The following is a 23018-nucleotide window of genomic DNA, read 5'->3' on the forward strand; positions in this document are numbered from 1 at the left end:
TGATTTTAGTATTCAAGCTGTTCTAGTTATACACGGAAATTGAGAAGCTGACGGGGGAGAAGTGAAAGTCCAGCAGATATACTGGTGCACCCATTCTAGGAAACCATCTACACCACCAGATTCCAAGGTGGATTGTACAGCGCATGTTGAACAGCTCAGTCCTGAACAGATTATTAATTTTGTCCCTAGCAACATGACTAAAAAGGATTTCTGGATAAAGTATGGTAGAGTGGAGTATCTGTCACGGAACTAGAAATAGCAGGGATGACATATTGTCCAATGAAGCTTGCCGGAAGATGAGATGTGTTGATCCAAATTTAGATATGGAAGCTGACAAAGGAAATGATTACATGCAGCTTCCAGATGGAATTTTTCGAACTTTACTCAAGTATCTGACGAGAAAGCCAATCGCAATCGTTTGGAAAGGCTGGCTAAGATGCAAGTTCTTCATAACACCTCTTTATATCAAGTATCCACGAGAAGTAACTAGCAGAAACAATCAATTGTAATGTGAAAACTGCGCAATCATATGTTTCATTGAAATTGAGCCAATTGCAGAGTTGAAACTAACGGGTTATTGAGCCAGACGCCCGGTTCATATTGGATTGTCTCAGCAGCAATCAAACACCAAATATAATCTTCTTGGGAAGAATTATTTGGGGGAAAGTAGACTTTCAGACAAAGACTAAAGAGGAGCTATCTGGCTCATCACATCATATTGCAACGGCATACATACCTTCAGACAAAAGGTGAGCAGATACCTTCAGACAAAGGATGCCATAGCGGATATCTATATCATCCTTGCTTAGCTTAGGATGTAATTTCACTAGACACCCAGTATACTTAAAAATGAGGGAAATTAAAAACTGATAATCATAAAACATTGCACAACATGGTGAAAAGTTAAACAAACAGTTTGAGAATCTAGAGAGAAAATAAGAAATGATTAATCTAAATCATTGTACTGCAGGTCTCATTAAAAGTAGCCTTATTGCATTTTGATGTTTGAGCATCACTCTCCATAATCAGGTTGATCCAACTCCAGTTCCATAGCTTTTCCCCGGAGAAACAAAATTTTCTCCAGCTCTGCTGCAGAGAAAAGTTTAATAATTAGACATCTAAAAACACAGAGAAAAACAAAAGGCTATAACATTTTAAAGGTCGGTTGAAACTTGAAAGCTGTAAAACTGAACAAGTTGGAATTCCCGCAAAAGCCCAAATTTAAGAATTCCTTAATTCTGTACATACTCTAAACATACAAAAGAGGACCTTAGACAAATCCCATGCATGATCAAGATCAATATACAATGGAAGTATACAACAACATCTACCTTTCCAAGAGTTCAAAAAACTTGTGCGATCTCCTTAAAAACCTCCTCCACAGGCATCTCACTATTGATCTGTGACAGAAGTGACCATAAGTTGTTGCAGGCAACACTTACACAAATAGGCGTAACTAGGAACCTTTTTAGAGAACTTGACAGGTTCAAGTAAAGATTACCTCTTGAAGTATTCCCACACTGCGATAATATTCAATTACAGGGAGGCTTGAGTTCTCGAAAACCTTCAACCGCTTCCTTATTGTTTCGATATTATCATCTTCTCTACCCTTCATTGGAAGGAAGCAACATTAGCAACAACAATGGAAAAAGAACTTTATAAAGATAGAAACTTCTTAAAACAAATGAATCAAGGAAACAGAAGCTGCATGGATCCTTCTAACCTGTTGTCTACAAAGAAGACGTTGCACCATGACCTCTTTGGAACAAGATAGATAAAGCACAAATTTTGGCTTTAGTTGACACTGTTAAGTAAATTGAAATGTCTATAAATAACACATAAAAGCAGTTCTATAATCTAAACAATCATATTTGATAAATGTACACAAATGTAGTAGTAGGCACAATGAAATCAAATTTCCTGAGGAGATTGTGTGCAATCAGAACAAACAAAGACTTACAGCAGAATAAAACTCAACACGATTTTCTTCGTTGCGAGGGAACCCATCAATTAGAAACTTTTTCTTGCCACTTCTCTTCATGGCCTGTAGTATGAGGTCAACCACAATCTCTGAAGGGACGAGCTTTGCCTCCTTGATATAGTTCTTAATCATGGTACTACAGTAACAAGCGCGTTATAGATGCACACACTTAAATATTTACAATGAGTCGGGAAATATCCGAGCAACAAAAATCAGTAAATCTAACTACATAGTACTGCATTAGGAGCATTTGTAATGCACCACGAGTGCAGGATAAACGAACTGGACAACCATTAAAATGCTTTCCGGTGGTTTGGGTTAGTAAACAAGGTGTGTAAGTCAAGTAAACCAGATTGCATACTTACCCATGCTTGGAACCTGATTCCTGTTCTAGCCTAAGAAGATCTCCAACGCTAAGATGGCAGAACTGATCATCCCTTTGGGCAATCATCTTGCACTGTGTCCCCTTTCCACTACCAGGACCCCCTGAATCACAACAGTGTGGATCAATTCAGATACTTGTCGCTTCACTAATCGATTATTCTAACTCAGCAAGTATTAGCAACTTACCCAAGACGAAGATTATAAGTTCATCATCTGATAAGCTGCTTCTACGCTTCTCCTGGAATGATCAAAACAAGAAAACGCAAAAATCATCAGGACACTGTCATAATCTGTTGGTAATCCATGAAACTCCAACACAAATTTGTACTTGTGTAAGCAAAAACCGACTATGAATCAGGCAAAACAAAACTAACCAAACATACATTATGTATCAGAGAGAGCTTGGTTGTGCGTACCTGCTTTGATTTCATGCTACCAGTCGCCATACCCCCTAACAATAACAAGGACTGCTGAGAGTTGCAATGAGATGAAACAGAGAAAACCCTGCCAAGAATTGATAATAATAATTTGGTGTGTTTATTCTTATTCCATAAACATATATTTATACAAGCCAAGACTTGGGACTCAAGGAACAAAGACTTTCCTAACACACATATAATTCCTTTTCCTAAACCATATCTAAGATTGTCTATCCGAGTCTTAAACAAATTCCACCTTTAAGAGACTTATATATGGAATACTTTCCATATCAGTCTCAGATACGTGTCTTAATACTCCCCCTCAAGAAGGAGCATGCAGGTCACAAATGCCCATCTTGGACAAAATTCCATGAAACTGAGCTTTCCCAAATGATTTAGTGAAAATATCCGTCAATTGCACTTTGGTAGGAGTGTAAGAAGGTGATATAATCTTCCGCAATATTGCATCCCTGACCAGATGACAATCCACCTCTATATGCTTGGTACGTTCATGAAAAACTGGATTTTTAGCAATGTACAATGCTGACTGACTATCACAAAGAAGACTCATTCCTTGTGTATGTTGAACTCCCAAATCTCGGAGTAATTGTTTTAACCATGTCAATTCACACGTTGCTGCCGCCATCGAGCGGTATTCTGCTTCAGCTGAGCTACGTGACACAGTGTGTTGCTTCTTAGTCTTCCAGGACACTGACGATTCTCCAAGAAGTACAAACCAGCCTGTTAGAGAGCGCCTAGTTAGAGGACAACTTTCCCAATCTGAGTCACACCAACCTCTCAAGTTTAGACTACTATCCGAGCGCAGCAGAATTCCTTGTCCAGGACTCTTCTTCAAATATCTAACCACACGCAGTGCGGCTTCCCAATGCTCCAGTCTAGGTTTTTGCATAAACTGATACAAAGTATGTACAGAGTAAGCAAGATCTGGTTTTGTGACTGACAGATAAATTAGACGTCCAACCAGTCTTCTATATTTCTCCACATCATTGAGAAACTCACCTTTTTCCAAAGCAAGACGATGATTCGTTTCCATTGGAAATTCCGCAGGTTTTGCTCCCAACAAACCTGTTTCCATAATAATATCCAACGCATATTTTCTTTGGCATAAGTAGAAACCTTGTTTACTACGAGCCACTTCCAAACCTAGGAAGTATTTTAATCTTCCCAAATCTTTCATCTTAAAACATTGACCCAAGTATGTCTTAAATTTTGTAAGCTCAACTAGATCATTACCTGCAATAACCAAATCATCAACATACACCAGTAGATTAAGTTGCATCTTTCCCTTAACCATAGTAAAGAGAGAATAATCTGAGTATGATTGACGAAACCCATAATTCTTCAATGCAGCTGACAATTTTGCAAACCAACACCGGGGAGCTTGTCGTAGACCATATAAGGATTTCTTCATCCTACACACCATATTCGGATTACCCTTGGCAAACCCAGGCGGTATCTTCATATACACTTCCTCCTCCAAATCTCCATGAAACTTTTCTTCTGCCATTGCTTTCCTCCATCCTGGATACTTCATTGCTTCTCTGAAACTTTTAGGCTCAGACTTTGCATTTAGCGCTGCAAGATAAGTTTTATGTACTGCGGAAAACCTATCACAACTAACATAATATGTCAAAGGATAAGGTGTACCTGAGGACGACGATTGTGCGGAATGAGGTTGAGATGGAATATTTTCTCGAATGGTGTGCGTCACAAATCCTTTGAGCCGACTAGAAGGAACCTTCTGACGCTTACCCTTACCCATCTCTTCTTCTGCTGTCACATCTTTGCGACTACCAACATCTTCTGTAGCATCGACATCCCCTTCAGTCGGTTCTGGAGTAACTTCTTGTGTGTCTGCGACTGCGTCTGCGACCTCACCTATGCTCGTGACTGAGCTATTCTCATCATCGCTCCAACTCACATCTGGACTGGATGGATGAGTCCCTGTCACAGCACCTTCTGTATCCGTCTCAATCGAGTCTCCATAACTCGACAGATCCTTGACAGGCGAAGCATTAGGACCCGATTGTCCTTTCTTATTCAAAACACTTTCCATATCAGTCTTATATGGAAACTAATGTTCATAAAACCTTACATCTCTCGACACCAGAAATTGTCTTGTGTCCAAGTCATAAACTTGCCATGCCTTCTTACCAAAAGGGTAACCAAGAAATATACATCTTCTTCCTCTACTTGCAAACTTATCTCCTTTACTACTTTGATCATGCACATAACACAAGCATCCAAACACCTTCAACTGATTATATGGAGGTTGCTTTCCAAACAATATCTCATAAGGAGTTTTATTGTTCAGAATAGGTGTAGGTGTACGATTATTTAAGTATGTTGTAGTCAGTGCACATTCTCCCCAAAACCGTATAGGAAAATTCGCTTGAAATCTCAAAGCCCTTGCCACATTCATTATATGCTGGTGTTTTCTCTCAACTCTTCCATTCTGTTGAGGTGTACCTACACACGATGTCTCAAAGACTATCCCATTAGTCTTGAAATAAGCACGCAATGCATTAAATTCAGTTCCATTGTCACTTCTAACAATTCTGATTTCTTTGTTAAACTGTCGCTTTACCAGAGCAAAAATATTACGAAATATTAATTCAACCTCAATTTTACTCTGAAGTAAATATATCCACACACCTCTTGAAAAATCATCTACTATTGTCAGAAAATATTGAGCTCCACATGATGAATTTATCTTATATGGACCCCATAAATCTATATGAACTAACTCAAAAATACAGTTTGATTTACTCAGACTCTTAGCAAAACTACTTCTACGATGTTTTGCTCGTGGACAAATATCACAAACATCATTATTCTTCTTTATTAATCTACTCACTCCTTGTAACTTCTGTAAAACTTTTTATGAAGGATGTATCATTCTTCTATGCCAGATTTCATATGTATCTTCACTCACGGCCATAACTTCAACCTGAGGCACACCACAGAAAATATATAGTCCACCTTGTCTCTTAGCCACTCTTATCATCCTCCTCGTCAACCGGTCCTGTATCAGACATAAACTATTAGTACATTGGATAATACTCTCATCTCATCAATAAGTTGTGTAACAGAAATTAGGTTACAAGTTATCTGAGGCACATAAAGTACGTTATCAAGTCTCAATCCACCAGGAAGAATCACAGTCCCTATTTTCTCAGAGTACGCATGTTTTCCATCAGGCAATCCAACGGAACATGCCTTAATATCCCTTACATTTAACATGTCACGTATTTCATACGTGACATGGTTTGTTGCTCCTGTGTCAACAATCCAAGAAGTTTTATTCTTTTTACCTTGTAGATGTGAACTGGACTTTCTTGAGTTTAAAAACTCCATCACCTGCTGAACCTGTGCTGCTGTAACTCCTACGAGTCCTGATACATCGGCTGTCAACGCACCACCAGATTGATTTGCTGCTGGCATATGTATGGTTGTGTGCACGAACAGTATTACCACCTTGTCCTCTGCCACCTATTCCTCCTGCATAAACAGTACGTCCTCTTCCTCCAGTTCGACCTCCTTTTCCACTTTTTGTTCTATCTACCCACCATTCAGGGTATCCAATAATTTTAAAACAACCATCATCAGAGTGTCCTTGTCTGTTGCAATGCTTGCAGTGCATAGAAGGATCATAGGCGCTATTTAGCATACGTTGATCATCTTGTACTTTGAAAGCCATGATATTGTCTTGTACATCTGCAGACACACCTACATCTCCAATTCTAAGGCGCTCCGAGTTGACAATTGTTTGATACGCAACGTCTATTGACGGGAGTGGATCCCTAGATAACAGTTGTCCACGCACAGAACTGTAAACAGAATCCAGGCCAATCAAAAAATAATGCAAGAAATCTTCTTCTCTTAATGTACTTACCTGAGTTGCAATATTACAAGTGCATAGTCCACACTTGCACTTAGGTATCTTCATATAAGTCACCATCTCATCCCATATTTTATTCAATCTTCCATAATATAGATCAACTCCCTCTGTTTTCTTTTGCTTGCAATCACTTAAAGACGCTTTTAGTTGGCATATTCTTGTTCTACTCAGAACACAAAATCTTCTCTTCAAGTGTTCCCATAACAGACTCGCATCATCATAGTCTCCTAAAGTTGATCTGACTGATGCCTCTAATGTATTACTAATCCATGAAACTAGCATCGAGTGAACTTCTATCCAATCTTCCAACTGTTCTGGTTCTACAGGTTGTTTGATGGTTCCATCAACTAAACCAAATTTTCTCTTGGCTATCAACGACCTCCGTATGGATCTAGCCCATTCATCATAATTAGTTCCTCTTAGAATAATTGGCGTGATGATAATTCCCGGTCCATCACTAGATCCTAGATGATATACTGGGTTCTTCTTTTGTATATCATACTCCACCATCTTCCCTTTGGATGATTCTATTTCGTCACCCATCTTTTAGGGATTGAACTTTTTTTTTTAGGTTATGTAACTGGCTCTTGATGCCATGTCAAGAATTGATAATAATAATTTGTTGTGTTTATTCTTATTCCATAAACATATATTTATACAAGCCAAGACTTGGGACTCAAGGAACAAAGACTTTCCTAACACACATATAATTCCTTTTCCTAAACCATATCTAAGATTGTCTATCCGAGTATTAAACAAATTCCACCTTTAAGAGACTTATATATGGAATACTTTCCATATCAGTCTCAGATACGTGTCTTAATAAACCCACTTTCTAGTTTCTATAGAACCCTAATTTTATTTTTATTTTTTGAGAAGAGTTGAGGAGCAAAAAGAGAGTAGATCTTATACAATTCTTTAGTTTGTTTCAGTATTTCTGTTTCTGGAAAACACGATATCTTCACAATTTTCTTGTTCAACTTCTACTACACTTTTGAGTTGCAACGTTTGCTCATATATCTACCATTCTTTTAACCTAGGTGATCAACACCCTTGTCTACTGCTTATATGGATTTTCCAATCCTAGGACTGGCAATAGGTGGGACCCACTACCACTTGTTGTTTATCAAGAGCTCTTATCCAGTTGTCATTTTATCATTCAAAAGTTATGTCCTCACTCGTTTTGTTCTTGTTGTATGTGCATTTTGTAGGCCTATTCCAATGCACATGTCAAAAACTATAATTTGCCACTTTACATCCTGGTAACCAAATACACCATTTAGGCACACATGATGGAGCTTTCAGTGAGCGATAGAGACTTCGTCGCTCGCTGGTCATCTCAATGCTCAAGAGTTAGAGATACGTCAGCGCTAGTGTTTTCGACGCTCGCTTCTTAGAACATCGCTAAGTTGTTTTTCATTCAACAATCAAGAATTTCTCCTCCTATAAATACTCAACTTCAAATTCATTTCAACTCACACCAGAATTTCTAAATCTTTGTAGAATTTCTCAATCTCACATATCTTCTATACTTTTCATCACTCTTTCGATTTTTCAAAGAGCATGACTGAAAATATGAACATGCCTGAGTACATAGAAAACCAACATGTTGCCTAAAATCAAATAGCCAATGTGAAAAAAAAAAGAAAAAGTCGGATTCCAAAATTTACAACTCCGAGAGATGAATGTATTTGCAGAAATTATGTTTTTTTTGCCATGATTGTCTTATCGTTGATGCTGCATTCCAAGGCCATGACATTTTGGGAAAACATATTTGTGAAATTTGAAAAAGAAACAATGAACCTCAACAATAATCGAGATGTGAGCGTGTTGAGTCACCGCTTCACTGTGGTGAATAAGGAAATCATTAACTATGTTTCTTCAGTAATGCAAGCGGGACGAAACATGACGGGTGGTGAAACGATGATGGACATTGAACAAATGAGTCGGATGGAGTTTCGCCGCTGATGCGGAAAGACTTCCAATAGGGAAGTTGTTTTGAGATTAGAGTGTTACCTAAATATAATCCAATGTTTATGTTTTAATTTTCTAATTGTAAACTTTAGAAGTTTATTTTCCAAATTGTCAACTTTATTAGAAGTTTTTAGAAGTTTTAATATTTTTCTTATTTATAGTTAAAGTTGAAATGTAAGACTGAATTAAGAATAAAATATAAGCTTAATTTTCAATAATATGAGTCAAATTTTCGAATTAATATAAACTTCAAATTAATCATTAGTAGTCAAGACATAAAACTAGACAATAATAATTTAAAATATAAACTTTAAAAATAAAATTATGGGACAATGTTCTTCATCTTGTTTATCTTCTTCATTTCACATAACTTCCAATCAATGCGCTTATGAACGGAGTTTCCTTTGTTTATCTTCTTCTTTGGCTTCAAATTTCCTTTGCCTTGATTTTTCTTTCCAAGAAATGGTTCTTAGATCAATAAAAGAATTTAAAGCACAAGAAAGAGATACATGAACAAGTTAATCAAGAGAAGGATTCTCGTTAATCTCAAGAATTATGATACATCAGAGACCTTTTCACACCCCTCTTGGAGATTATGGTTCTTGTCCAGGGGAAAACAAGAACAATATCAGAAACTATTACAACTTGTAATTTCTTCCATCTAGTAAAGGATCGATAGGTTTCTCAAGAGGTTAGGAAGATTTCCTTATTCCTTGTCTCTGATTTTTCTTTACAGAGGAATGACCAATAAGGACCATCTTCCTTTCCCTCAATGTTCTGTGTGCTCTGTTTATCGGTTTTTGCAGACTATGAATGGTTCTGAAAATATATTTGGAAGTGATGTTGATTTCTTATGAGATTTTCTTCTCTTATTTTGATAAAGTAAATTACTAGAAGAAGAATTTTCAAGAACCTTTGTGCAATCCATCTTAAGGTGATCCTGGTTTTTACATAAGAAAGACTTGGGTTTTCTGTGCCCTTGTATCTTATCACGTCTTTCCCTTTACAAGAAGGTTTTGAAAGTGACATATTTTTTGGATTAGTATGTTGATTGAGTTTAAAATAATTTTTCGAAGAGAAACGATTCTTCTTCTTGTGATCACGATTATGAGATATTATATTTTCTTGTCTTAATTTTTTCAGTTGACATTCTAGATGTTCAATCCTTTTAATACATGCTTCCTTTTCTAGTTAAAAAATAATCTCCATTGGACATAGGTCTTTGGTTAAGAGATCAATTTTCTCTTCTGGGGAAGTTAGATTGTTTACCATTGAATAATCAGAGTTGTTGGAGACACAAGTGTGATTTTCAGCAAAGTATGTGAGAGAACTTTCACATGCTTCTTTATCGGGACGGTAGTCAATAGTTTCCATACATGCTTTGGTTTCACTAAACTCCTTATTGGGACAACTAGAGATATGATCACCATATCTGTAGCACTTGGAACAAGTTCAATTATCATAGTCTTTGTAAACTTTCCTATTCATTTCATTGATTGATGAGGGAGATTTTTTGCGAGATTTTCTTTTTCTTCATCTAAGAGTTTTATTTAACTGTTGTACAAACATTGGAAGAGTTGAGTTAAAGCAATTCTTATCATTCATATCAATCAATTTAGAACACATAGAATTTACATCAGGTGCAACAACAAAATTTCAAGACACGCGAAGTTTTTCTCTTTTACTTTGTGCAAGATCAATCATCTTTAGCTTTCGAACAAGAGTATTCCTGGAAAGTGTTTCAAGGTTATTTCCCTCAATGATGGCATGTTTCTTAGAATCGTATCTGGCTGGCAGGGATCTGAGAATTTTCATCACAATGTCCTTTTAAGGAATAGTCTTACCCAACGCAAAATATGTATTAACAATTTCAGACACTTTGTGATTAGACTCATCAAATGAATCTTCATCATCCATACGAAGGTTTTCTCAATCAGAATTTAGGTTTTGAAGCCTACCTTATTTCTGAGAGGTATTCCCTTCAAATATAATTTCTAAGATATCCTAAGCATCTTTAGACCGAATGCACGTAATCACATGGTGCTGAAGATCTGGGGTAATGGCATGGATGATAACATTTAATCCGCCAGAATTTTGCTTTGCAACAAGAATCCCAAGATCATCATACTCACCAATATCCTTTGCAACAGTTACATTATCTACTGTAACTAATGGATGATTATAGACATTAACAATACGAACCCATGATTGAAAATCTCGCACTTATAGAAAATTATGCATTACAATTTTCCACCATAAGTAATTCAAGCCATCGAAGACTGGCAGTACTTTTTTAGAGATAACACTTCTGTACATAGAGTCAGATTGCTACAAACACACACTTATGAGGTTTTAGCGCGTTTGCCTGCTCTGATACCAATTGAAAAAGCGGGGGTATAACAACCACACCCAATAATTCGTTCAGAAATATGTATGGACTAAATTTCAATATAATTCCGAAATTACCAACTTAAAAATGAGATTCAATCAAATATATCAAAGAGATTTATCTCTTTCTTAATACAATCATCAAATCAAACAGATAGAAATACGTGAGCCTGATTGATATGAGAAATAACTTGGACGGTACCAAATCCCAATGCACAAGTGTCAATCAAGTTATATCCAGCAAATAAGGTTGGATTTAGCAACTGTGATTGAACTACGCACAACCTATCATATTTCAATTATATAAACAAATATAATGCGGAAAAGAAATAACCCAGACACCAGAAATTTTGTTAACGAGGAAACCGAAAATGTAGAAAAACCTCGGGACATTTCTATATTTGAACACCACACAGTATTAAGCCGCTACAGACACTATTCTACTACAAGTTAACTTCGAACTGGGATGTAGTTGATCCCTAACCAAGTATCACCCCGATTAAGATGCAGTCGTGTTCCTTAGGCCTCTAAAACCACTCCGAATTCTGCTCACTTGATTCTCTTGGCTGATCTCATCCATAACTAAGAGTTGTTACGACCCAAAGTCGAAGAGTTATAAACAAATCTGTCTCCCACAGATATGTCTATCCTTTATTATTTTTTTTTCTTTCTTTTAATACAAAAATCAAGGTGAACAGGAACCAACTAATAATCCGGTCTTATACTCCCAAAGAGAAGTCTAGAAATATTAGTCACTTCACAATAACCTAGCTGATTAACAGAATAAGTTAGTGCGGAATCACAAGAGTCTGAGACAAAGAACAATTGTCATTACTTTTTATATCTTACCTATCAGATATAAATCTCAAGTAAATCTTAAAGAAGATAAAACTCAATAGATAGAACACGTAAGATCAGAATAAACAATTACAGAGAAAATAGTTGGATCTGGCTTCATGAATCGCAAATGAAGTCTTCAAGTCGTTAACGTAATAATGGTTTTGGAAAACCTAGGTTAAAGGAGAATCGACTCTAGTTTACAACTAGGACAAAAGGAAGTGTCGGGATTATGTTTTCCAGTTGCTGGAGTTCTCACTTATATAGATTTTAAAATCAGGGTTGATTATAATCAAATATAAGATAGCTTAGTAACAAATCATTTAATATTCACCATTAGATGAACTCCTGATTTAAGATTCAAGCTAAGTCTGCTTAGAAATTAAGCAATTAATATCCACCGTTAGATGGTCTTAGCTTGTTACAAATGGATGAAATATACTTATATTTAGATATGGATAACCGTACCTAAACGTGTATATTGGGTTGGCTCAATAACAGTTAACTAAATTTAGCCATATGAACACTTTTGACTTAACCACATTCATCTAACACTTCTAGATCAAATATGATGATCAATCAATCATGATAGATAATCAAATGAATCTAATTTTATTTCAAATAGAGTTGTTCAATTGTTCACTATATCATAGAAATATTCATGAACAAATTGAAACGAAATCGGATTGATTTGTAATCGTGCAAAGTACTTATACAAGAATCAATTCATGAAAATTAAGCCACAGTTTACAAAGTTAATTTGCATCCCTTAAATCATGAATGTTTTATTTCATGAGTATGAAAATCATACATAACCGATTTTAGAACTTAACCATTGTGTTCGCAAACTGGGTACACGAACAACAACTCTGGACTTGGCCTAGTCAAGCCGTTCGCAAACCCGGTTCGCCGACAACCGTTCCGGACCCAACTCAGGTAAACCCGTTCTCATACTAGGTACGCAAACAAGAGTTCTGGACCTTCGCAGGTAAATACTTTCGCATATAAGGTATGCAAACAAGAGTTCCAGACCTGAATCATCATAATACAGTTCGCATACTGAATATGCATACCGTGTTGTATCCATATATGGGGTAATCGTTCTTGCAAAGAGGGGATCTAATAACCACACCCAATAATTCATTCAACAATAGGAATAGAAAAACTCCAATGTACTTTCAAGAGAATCAACTAGACAGTCAGGCTCAATCTTTAGAAAAGTATATCAAAGAATTATATCTTAACTCAATCTGCAATCAAACAAATATGAATTTTCGAGCCCGGTTGAATAAGAGAAATAACTTGGATGGTATCACAAACCAATATCCAAGTGTCTATCAATTCAATCAACAAACCAAAGACCGGATTCAAGAACTTATTGAAATTAACGCATAATCCGCGATATTTCAATTATATAGAAAATATATATAATGCAAAAAATAAATAACACAGAAACCAGAAGTTTTGTTAACGAGGAAACCACAAATGCAGAAAAACCCCGTGACCTAGTCCAGCTTTGAAAACCACATTGTATTAAGCCTCTACAGACACTATCCTACTACCAATGAACTTCCCACTGGAATGTAGTTGAGCCCTAGCCAATCGCACACTGATCAAGGTACAGTTGCGCTCCTTACGTCTCTGAACCCCAACAGGATTCTACACACTTGATTCCGTTAGATAATCTCACCCACAACTAAGAGTTGCTACGACCCAAAGTAGAAGACTTGATAAACCAATCTGTCTCACATAGAAAAGTATATTGATATAGATAAATCTGTCTCCCACAGAAATACCTATGAGTTATGTTCTGTCTTATGATAAATCAAGGTGCACAGGAACCAATTGATAAAGTAGAATAATATTCCCGAAGAACATCCAAGTATTATCAATCACTTCACAATAATCTTAATTGTATGGAAACGAAACAAGATATTGTGGAATCACAATCGATGATACGAAGATGTCTGTGACTTCTTTTAATCTTACCTATCGGAGATAAATCTCAAGAAAATCTTAGAAAAGATAATACTCAATCACGATAGTACAAGTAAGATCAGAACATGCAACTACAGAGAAAATAGTTGGGTCTGGATTCACAATCCCAATGAAGTCTTTAAGGTTTTGGAATAAACCTAAGGTTAAAGGAGAATCGAATCTAGTCGCAACTAGTATCACACAAGAGGTGTGGGGATTAGGTTTCCCAGTTGCTAGAGTTCTCCATTATATAGTCTTTAAATCAGGGTTTGATAACTTTGGAAAAAATCAATCAATATTCACCATTAGATGAAACATGATCTAAGAGCCAAGCTAAGTTTGATTGAAACTAAATCAATCTCTCTCCACCGTTAGATGGTCTTAGCTTGTTACACATAAATGAAATGTACCTCATTTAGATATGGATAACTGTACCTAAATGTGTACACTAGGTTGGCTCAACAATAGTTAACCGAAGTTACCCATATGAACACTTTCATATCAACCTTATTCATCTTAATCACAACTAGTTCAAATGACTCAAATGAAACTAGCTTTAGAGTTGTTCAATTGTTTATATTCTCATAATACAAGACACAATTGAAGCAAAATCCCTTTGATTCACTCGAATCAATTCACTAAAATTGTATCCATGGTTTGCAAAAGATTGCATTCCTTATTATATAAATGTATTAGTTCATGACACAACCGATTCTATAATTTAACCCGCTCAAGTATGCAAACGGGTACGCATACTTAAGTATCCAGACTTGGAGCGTGTTCGACAATATGCGAACGGGTACGCATAAAATGATGATTCATTTGCGCTCCTTGCTGCAGTCACGATCACGCATTTTGAAAGTAATAGAGCAGAAAATGGAGGAAAGAATCGAGAAAATGAACGATAACCGAACGTTAATGGGCGAGAAAGTAGTGATTAAAGAGGAAGATGATCTTCTTGGATGGGTATTAAAGCACTCAAATTTATGAACAGAACATATTCTTGATTTGATATTAAGTTTTCTGTTTGCCGGCCATGAAACTTCTTCAGTGTCTATAGCTTTAGCTATCTATTTCTTACAAGGATGTCCTAAAGCAGTTGAAGAATTAAGGGTATGTAATCTTAAATTAATTTACTTTTGAGGAGTTTAATGTAATTAATTAGTAAATTAAACATTTACCCTTGATAAATTGTTGAATTTAGGAAGAGCACCTTAGAATTGTGGGAGCTAAAAAGCAACTGGGAGGATAAGTTAGATTGGTCTGGGAAGATTATAAGCAAATGGAATTTACACAATGCGTAAGTTTCTCTTAATTAACTTTTTTTTAATGATTAATCACATGGTAATGTCCAAATGCAGTTCTGACAGTGAGAATGATGGAATTTTGTATAGGTTATAAGTGAAACTCTTCGGCTGGGAAATGTAGTCAGATTTGTACATTAAATCTCTGTCGGCTTCGGAATTCTTCTCTAAATCTCTGTCTCCGTCTAATAATCCGACGTTAATTTCGGTAAGATTTGATTTTGTATCTAAGACCAAATCATTTTTTTCTAGTCTCTTCTCTTTCTTCCCCAAATTTCTGTTGGATCTCGTTTTTCTACAATGCTTTAATTTCTTAGATCTAATCAAAAATCTGAAACAAATGTGGATTTCAAATTTGATCACGATGAACTGAATCACGTCTTGATTCATGATTCAATTGAGCTTCTGGTAGCTCCGTACATTCTAGATCGCAATTCAATGGAGATTTTGATTAACAACTTATCTTTTGTAATCAATATCCTTTGTCTGTAGTTAATTTATCTATGCATCTTTGACACCTGTTCATTCATTCATTCATCTGGATCAACTTTTTTGTTTGTTTCTTTTGATTTTATCTTCATCAATGGTTCCAGTGACTTCAAATTGAAACTTGGTCTGATCTTTTGGAATCTATATTAATGATTTGATCCATTGTGTTTTTCAATTTACAGATAAAAAAATCGAAAATGAAGGCTCTTATTCTTGTTGGAGGTTTCGGAACCAGGCTAAGGCCGTTGACACTTATTGTCCCTAAGACACTCATTGATTTCGCTAACAAACCAATGATTCTACATCAGGTACTATTCATCTTGATCTGAATCGATAAATAAATAACATCACGATAGATAATACACATCACGAAACTACCGATTATGCAATAGAGAAATTCAAAATTCCATTGGTTTTTAAAAATTTCGAATTTGAGACAACTACCACAATCGGTAGATAAATGAAAATCACGATACTACCGATTATATAATCGGTAGATAATGAACATCACAAGACTATCGATTGTACAAATAGAGAAATTCAAAATTCCATTGGTTTTTGAAAATTACGAATTTGGGACAACTACCACAATCTGTAGATAAATGAACATCACGAAACTACCGATTGTACAATCGGTAGATAATGAACATCACAAGACTACCGATTGTCCAAATATAGAAATTCAAAATTCCTTTGGTTTTTCGAAAATTTCGAATTTGGGACAACTACCACAATCGGTAGATAAATGAACATCATCAGACTACCGATTGTATATTCGGTAGATAATAAACATCACTAAACTACCGATTGTTCAAATATAGCAATTCAAAATTCCATTGGTTTTTGAAAAATTTGAATTGAGGCTGCTACCATAATCAGTAGAAAATTAACATCACGAAATAACTATTTTCTACCGACTATAATTTTTGTAACACTAACCAACATACATCAATATAAACTACCGATTGTAGTATTGTCTACCGATTATGGAGGGCATTTTTACATTTCAAAAATTTGAGATAAGAGGTGGCTTTATTTTAGTTTTGGGTGAACCTATTTTGTCTTATTAGTCGCCCCTAATTCTTTCGGGGTCACCCTTAAAGACGCCAGGTTAAACATCTTCTTTTCCTGCTAAGCCTATTATTTCTTCTGATTCGTATCTCTTTCAACCTTTCGTATCTCTTGCAATCTCTGTTGCATTCTTCCTAAGTTTTACTACATTACTAACCTAATTTAATCATTATCAAACCATTTTGATTTTATTTTTCGTCAATGATTAATTGTTGATTCATAAATCTTTTATCATTCATTAAAACCACAAATATAAATGAGTCGTGTGAAGAATTGCACAAAGAGATTTAGCTTCAAATACGCATATTGGAATGCAAATCTTTGTTCTTCGTTTTTTTATACTTCAGAAGAATAGTTTGGTTGATAATGAAACATGAAAAATGATAGTCGAACTTCTCTTTGTTAAAAAACACATTAAGTTTGGTTTTTCAAGTTTTTATTCGAATCAAACGAACCTGAATTCGTCAGTTACAGAGCGAAGTTCATCTAATAACTTGTCAGTCGAACCTATATTTTTTGAAAATATACCTAGGTTCGGCTGACAAGTTATCAACTTAAGTTCAGATAATAAGGTAAGCATGATTATTTGTGGGTGCGTATTTACACATAAAAATTGTTATTGGCTATTTTCTGTGGGGTTGAGGAGAGGCCTACAAACAACTATGCTGAGAGCAGGTAACTGATATGGTGGAGTATTATTAAAATTTGTGGAGGAAAATGGTGATGTGCAGTATTGGAGTTTAGCTTATGAAAATGCGTTGTAAGGTTGTTTATTTTGTTTTCTTACTTTTCTGTTTTATTATGATGATTTTCTCAAAATAAAATATGTATAAAAAAAGTAGGTGTTTAATTGTAATGTTGTTATTTTTTGTATTGTTGTTCACGGTATGATATTTTGAGTTCACACATATATTTAGTTCATTGAGATTATTTGTTCATAATGGTTACTGCAATTCACGTGTTCATGATCTAAAAGTGATATATTTTGGGAAGGAGGGACACACCTATTCACTATAATGGTAGTTGTATTTTTGTGTAATTGATATCATTTGTTTGACACAAATTCTAGGTTTTGGCATATCGCAAGGTGCAGTGCGGGTTAACTAAATGGTGCTTATAATTTGTATTCTGTGAATCAGATGTGTTATGCCGATGAAGACACCAACAAGACATTACAAACATGCGGTGTTAGTCAAAATCTCAATTTGGTAAGTCCATTTACTTCTATGTTTGGTATATCCCTGTGATTCACATGTCTTTGTGCAAGCACCTGCTGGGAAAGAATACTTTGATGTCAATTTTCTTATTGGAGGTGTCTCAACTACCATTTCAGATACTGGTGTTGTTCCAATTTAGTGTATAGATATTCATCCAGAAGTCTGGCAGGCTCTTTGAATCCTACAAGGGAATTGAGGAGTATCCTGGATGGCAATCAAAGAATAATGTTTTAGATCATGGTGGAGAAGAAACACAACCAATTTCATCCATCACTTCCTGATGCAGGGGAAACCCATCAATCCATCACTTCCCTACTTAGGTTTGGCAATATTTTGATTTTTATTAAGAACACCCTATTACTAATTTTTCATCTGGATTTTTTTTGTGAATTGACATTACCTAAGTTTTATATGCACGCTGCAAATGGATTTCTAATAATTTGGTACTTTCGGGCATAAATTTGCTTAAATTAACTCCATTAGGTGTAAAAAAATATTTTCTCATGTTTGAGGATGGAGGATGAAAATGTGAGTGGGTTTAAATTAGATAACTCTCTGTTAGAATCAACATAGTTAACCAAAATGTTGGCGACTTTAGACTTTATGTAACTGTTAGCTTAATTTCTTTAAAATTAGTAATTTACGCCTATTATAATTATGGAAAGATTTATTTTTTGAAGCATTTACGGAACGATGCATACATATTAATGACTTGGTCTTTTTAAACAATTGTAATTATACATGGAAAGAAAATTTTAAATTAGTGTTTATAAAACTCAAAATATCTAAAAAACCTTAGGGAAAAAAATCTTTATAGGTCTACATATGGTAAAAGAATCCCAAACGGCTAGCTTAAATATTTAGTATGTTAAAAAAAATCTTTTTCTTACCCTGTATTTTCGAATTAATTTAGGGAAGAAAAATGTTTCCATTACTTTGTCATATTTTGTTGCTACATAAAGCAATTTAATTCCATTTCATTTCTCAATTCTCATTGTTTTATTTGCATCCGAGTCTCAGAGGTCTATATTAAGGACACCGACATGGACATTTGTAAAATTAATAATTCTATTTGTCATCTTAGATATATGCTTTAAACATGTACAAGTCTTTTCGATGATGTCGTAGTGAATATATAATTTAAACGAGGATGATACTGGCCCCGTCCATCATTTTCAATTCTATGTAGGTCCAAAAGGATAAATGTTAATATGAAATAAGGAAATAGGAATAAGGATGGATGTAAATCCAAAAAAACATTGTTAAGTTATGTCCTAAGAGAATTCTACTTTCTCTTGGCTTTCCTTTATAAATTTTTTGATATTTTTGATGGGGTTCTGCTTGATTATTGAATTATAGTTTTTTGTGAAACCTATATTATTATTATTCTTTTTCTTTCTCGAACAGGATATACTCATGAAATTTCTTTGTTTAATATACCATGATGTAACGACACTTCTTTAAATTGACCTACGGTTGATGTAAAAAAAACATCCCTTTAATCGTTCAATTCCAAGAGAGTTTTGTGTGTTTCAAGACTCAACAAATCATTAATTATTTAATTATTATAAAATTAGTTATATGCATCACTACAAATCCAGCAACAAAATTATTTAATCAACCAATACAATTTAGATTCTCTTTGCCAATAAAGGTACTCCAATCATTAATTAATGGACAATTCCTACGGTTAAAGTACCAATCACGAGTATTCAAACAGAGTCTTAATGGGATGTTAGTTCATTGCTTGATCACAACTTCTTTGACGGGAAGCATTTCATCGGTTTTGTACTATCTAGAATTGAAAAACTATTTTATGTTATATCGTTGTTCTTTTAATGTCTCTAATATCCTATACTAAAATTTAAGTTTGATTTTTCATTTAACTAAAATGAGTTGGTGACTGGGTTGGGTTGACCGCTTGATTCTTAACACAAGTATATGATTTCTGAAGAAATATATATTTATGCATTTTCTTTATTACATCATCTTTGACGGAAAACACTTTATATTATTTTCATTATTTAGGGTTGAAAATATATTTTATATTAATATCGATTTTTAGTATCACTAATATCAGATATCCATACAACTACACAATGAGTGTGATTTTTCATTTAACTATAGGGACTTGAATCCTGGAAGAGAACTTGAGTTGTCCACTTGATTCCTAACACAAGTATATGATTCTTAAAGATATAGATCGGTGAATTTCCTTGGTTGCATCATCTTCAACGGGAAGCAAATCATATATATGCTTTGCAATATTTAGGGTTGAAAGTCTATTTTATATTAACAATAAATACAATTCTGACCAGTAGGAATCATAAATAGGAAAAGAAAAAAATGATGAGAATTCATAACCAATATAATTTAGATTCCATTTTCCAAATACTCCAATTTTTAATAGGAGATCCTTACGATTAAAGCAACAGTCACGGGTATTCAAACGGGATCATAGTGGGATATTAGTACATCTCCTTGATTACAACTTCTTTGACTGGAGGCACTTCATCTGTTTTGCACTATTTATAATTTGCAAGCTATTTTTATGTTAGATAGCTTGTGTTGTTTTAATGTCTCTAATATCAGGTATTGATACAACCATCTAATGAGTGTGATTTTCATTTAAATATACGAAATTGGAGCCTGGAGGAGAACTTGAGTTGGCTGCTTGATTCTTAAGAAAGATATATCAATGCATTTTCTTGATTACTTATTTGACGGGAAGCACTCTACATACTTTGTTATATTTAGGGTTAGCAATCTATTTTATATTAAGATCGTGTTATTTTTAGTGTCTCTAATGTCAGACATCAGCACAACTATGTAATACTTGTGATTTTTCATTCAATTACAAGAAGTTGGATGCGGGAAAAACAATTAAGTTACCCGCTTGATTTTTTACGCAAGTATACGATTTCTGAAGAAAAATAAATATGTGTGGTTCCTTAATTACATTTTATTTGACGGGAAGCACTTCATATGTTTTGCGTTATTTAGAGCTGGCAATCTATTTTATATTAATATCATGATTTTTTAATGTCTCTAATATCACATATCGATGCATATATAATGATTAATGACATTTCCTTGATTACTTATTTGACGGGAAGCACTTTGTATTCTTTGGACTATTTAGGGCCGGCATTCTATTTTATATCAATATCGTGTTATTTATAGTGTCTTTAATGTCAGATATCAACACAACTATATAATATGTGTGATTTTTCATTCAACTACAAGAACTACAAGAAGTTGGAGACTAGAAAAACGGTTGAGTTAGCTGCTTTATTTTCAACGCAAGTATATGATTTCTGAAGAAAAATATATATGTACGTTTCCTTAATTACATTTTCTTTGACGAGAAGTACTTTGTATGCTTTGCCGTATTTAGAGTTGACAATCTATTTTATATTAATATCAGATATTGATGCCTATATAACGGCTAATGAGTGTGATTTTTCATTTAACTATAAGAAGTTGGAGCCTGGAAGAACAGTTCAATTGGTCCCCTAATTTTTAACACAAATATATGATTTTCGAAGGAAGATATATCAATGAATTTCCTTGATAACATTTTCTTTGACGGGAAGCAATTCATATGTTGTGCACCGTTTAGAGTTTTCAATCTATTTTTCATTAATATCGTGCTTTTTTTAGTGCCTCCAATAACAGATATTGATATAACTGTATAGAAAGTGTGATGTTTCAGTTAACTACCAATACTATTGATACGTGTAATGTAATGAACTACTTATTGATTTCAAAGGTCGGTATAATTTTTCAAAAGTATTTTATTTAAGAGGATTTCTTAATCTCCAACACTTTAAACAATATGTAATTGGTGAATAATTTGGTTGTGATTGTTAATCTACTAAATGATTGATTCAAAAAAAAAAAAAAAAAGATAATTGGTGTTTTCATGGTACACTGCAGTTATTAATTGAGATCCCTTCTTAGATGGGTGCGGGGCTTCGCCCAACTGAGGATCGATTCCGCCGTACCCGGTTCGAAGCACGGGTTAAATACTAAAAATAAAAATATTAATTATGCATTTATAGCTTAAAGTATTTTAGTTTATTTGTAAAAATTGATTATTATTTTATTATATTGCATGAAATTAGTTTTCAAAACCATTTTAGATCTTCAAATCATAATAATATTATATATTTAATTATTATAAAGTTTTAACTGTTAATTGTCAATCTGTTGGATAGTAATTCTATAATCTTATTAAAAGTATTATTAGGACGGGTGCGGGGCGAAACCCTGCCTCAGTGAACATGAACTAACGATGTAAGAAGTTCCAGCAGTCCCGATACGTAACACGGATTTCAGGCTAGTGGTAATAATAACAGGGAAAGAAAAGCGCAAAAGGTGAAAATATGGTCAAGAAGAACCATCAAGTGGTCTGATGATTCTCATACTCCCTCTCAATGCGGAGGTAGGGATTCGAACCCCGTAATTTCCTGAATCTACTCCAATTTAAGCAGTTTAGAAGTAATCTAGGGATCCCTATTGTAGGCTATCAGGAAAAAAAATGATCAAGGATTATAACCAATTCCTAGTCACTTTGATGCACGTGGATGTTCAAGATCTGCATTAGCATTGTAGTCATCTACGTGTATGACAGTGGTGGTTTGATTACTTGGAGGAATGGAAGGGGCAGCCGTCCACGTGGAAGTTTATGTTTAGCTGACTTGGATGAAGGGAGGGGTTGTGTGCAAAGGTCTTATGATGTTCCTAAAACCCGTAATGATATTGTATGGTTTTGGTATAAGAAGAGGACAGTGCCTCGAAGCTGGTAAAGTGGTAGGACTAACCTAGCTGCAAGTTTCTTGGGCAATTGCAGAAAAGACTGCGCCGGCCCAACAAAACAAAACAAGACGCTCCCAAGTGTAACTCAATCGACAGCCCAGGAGCAGGAGGGGTAGGAAGCAAGTGGAATTCTTCTTTGTCCGGCGAATCAGAAACCACCACACACTATTCAACTGATTTTCTTTCGAACTACTACTACACGACTCCTTCATGCAGTAGTTAATCAGTTTCTTA

The 23018-nt window shown here is 34.8% G+C and overlaps 1 protein-coding gene and 1 long non-coding RNA gene across 3 annotated transcripts; one reads left to right on the plus strand and one right to left on the minus strand.

Moving 5' to 3' along the window:
- Positions 1 to 840: 840 nt before the first annotated feature.
- On the minus strand, positions 841 to 2864 carry LOC113355676 (UMP-CMP kinase 3-like). Of its 2 annotated transcripts, none has more exons than XM_026598594.1 (8): positions 2782 to 2864; positions 2552 to 2603; positions 2347 to 2467; positions 1961 to 2117; positions 1724 to 1804; positions 1502 to 1609; positions 1332 to 1400; positions 841 to 1086 (listed from the first exon to the last, which is right to left on the minus strand). In XM_026598594.1, the coding sequence occupies exons 1-7, from the start codon at positions 2809 to 2811 to the stop codon at positions 1344 to 1346; spliced, it is 606 nt and encodes a 201-aa protein (XP_026454379.1). In that variant the 5' UTR covers positions 2812 to 2864; the 3' UTR covers positions 841 to 1086; positions 1332 to 1343. The 2 variants fall into 2 exon arrangements, with proteins under 2 accessions (XP_026454379.1, XP_026454380.1); XM_026598595.1 differs by having other exon boundaries at positions 841 to 1089.
- Positions 2865 to 15108: 12244 nt separating this feature from the next.
- LOC113355677 lies at positions 15109 to 18598 on the plus strand. Its single transcript, XR_003362538.1, has 5 exons — positions 15109 to 15182; positions 15277 to 15394; positions 15858 to 15983; positions 17886 to 17954; positions 18080 to 18598. It is a non-coding gene; the product is annotated as an uncharacterized LOC113355677 (long non-coding RNA).
- Positions 18599 to 23018: the final 4420 nt, after the last annotated feature.

This window comes from Papaver somniferum, chromosome 3 (genome assembly GCF_003573695.1).
Source record: "Papaver somniferum cultivar HN1 chromosome 3, ASM357369v1, whole genome shotgun sequence".
NCBI lineage: Eukaryota > Viridiplantae > Streptophyta > Magnoliopsida > Ranunculales > Papaveraceae > Papaver > Papaver somniferum.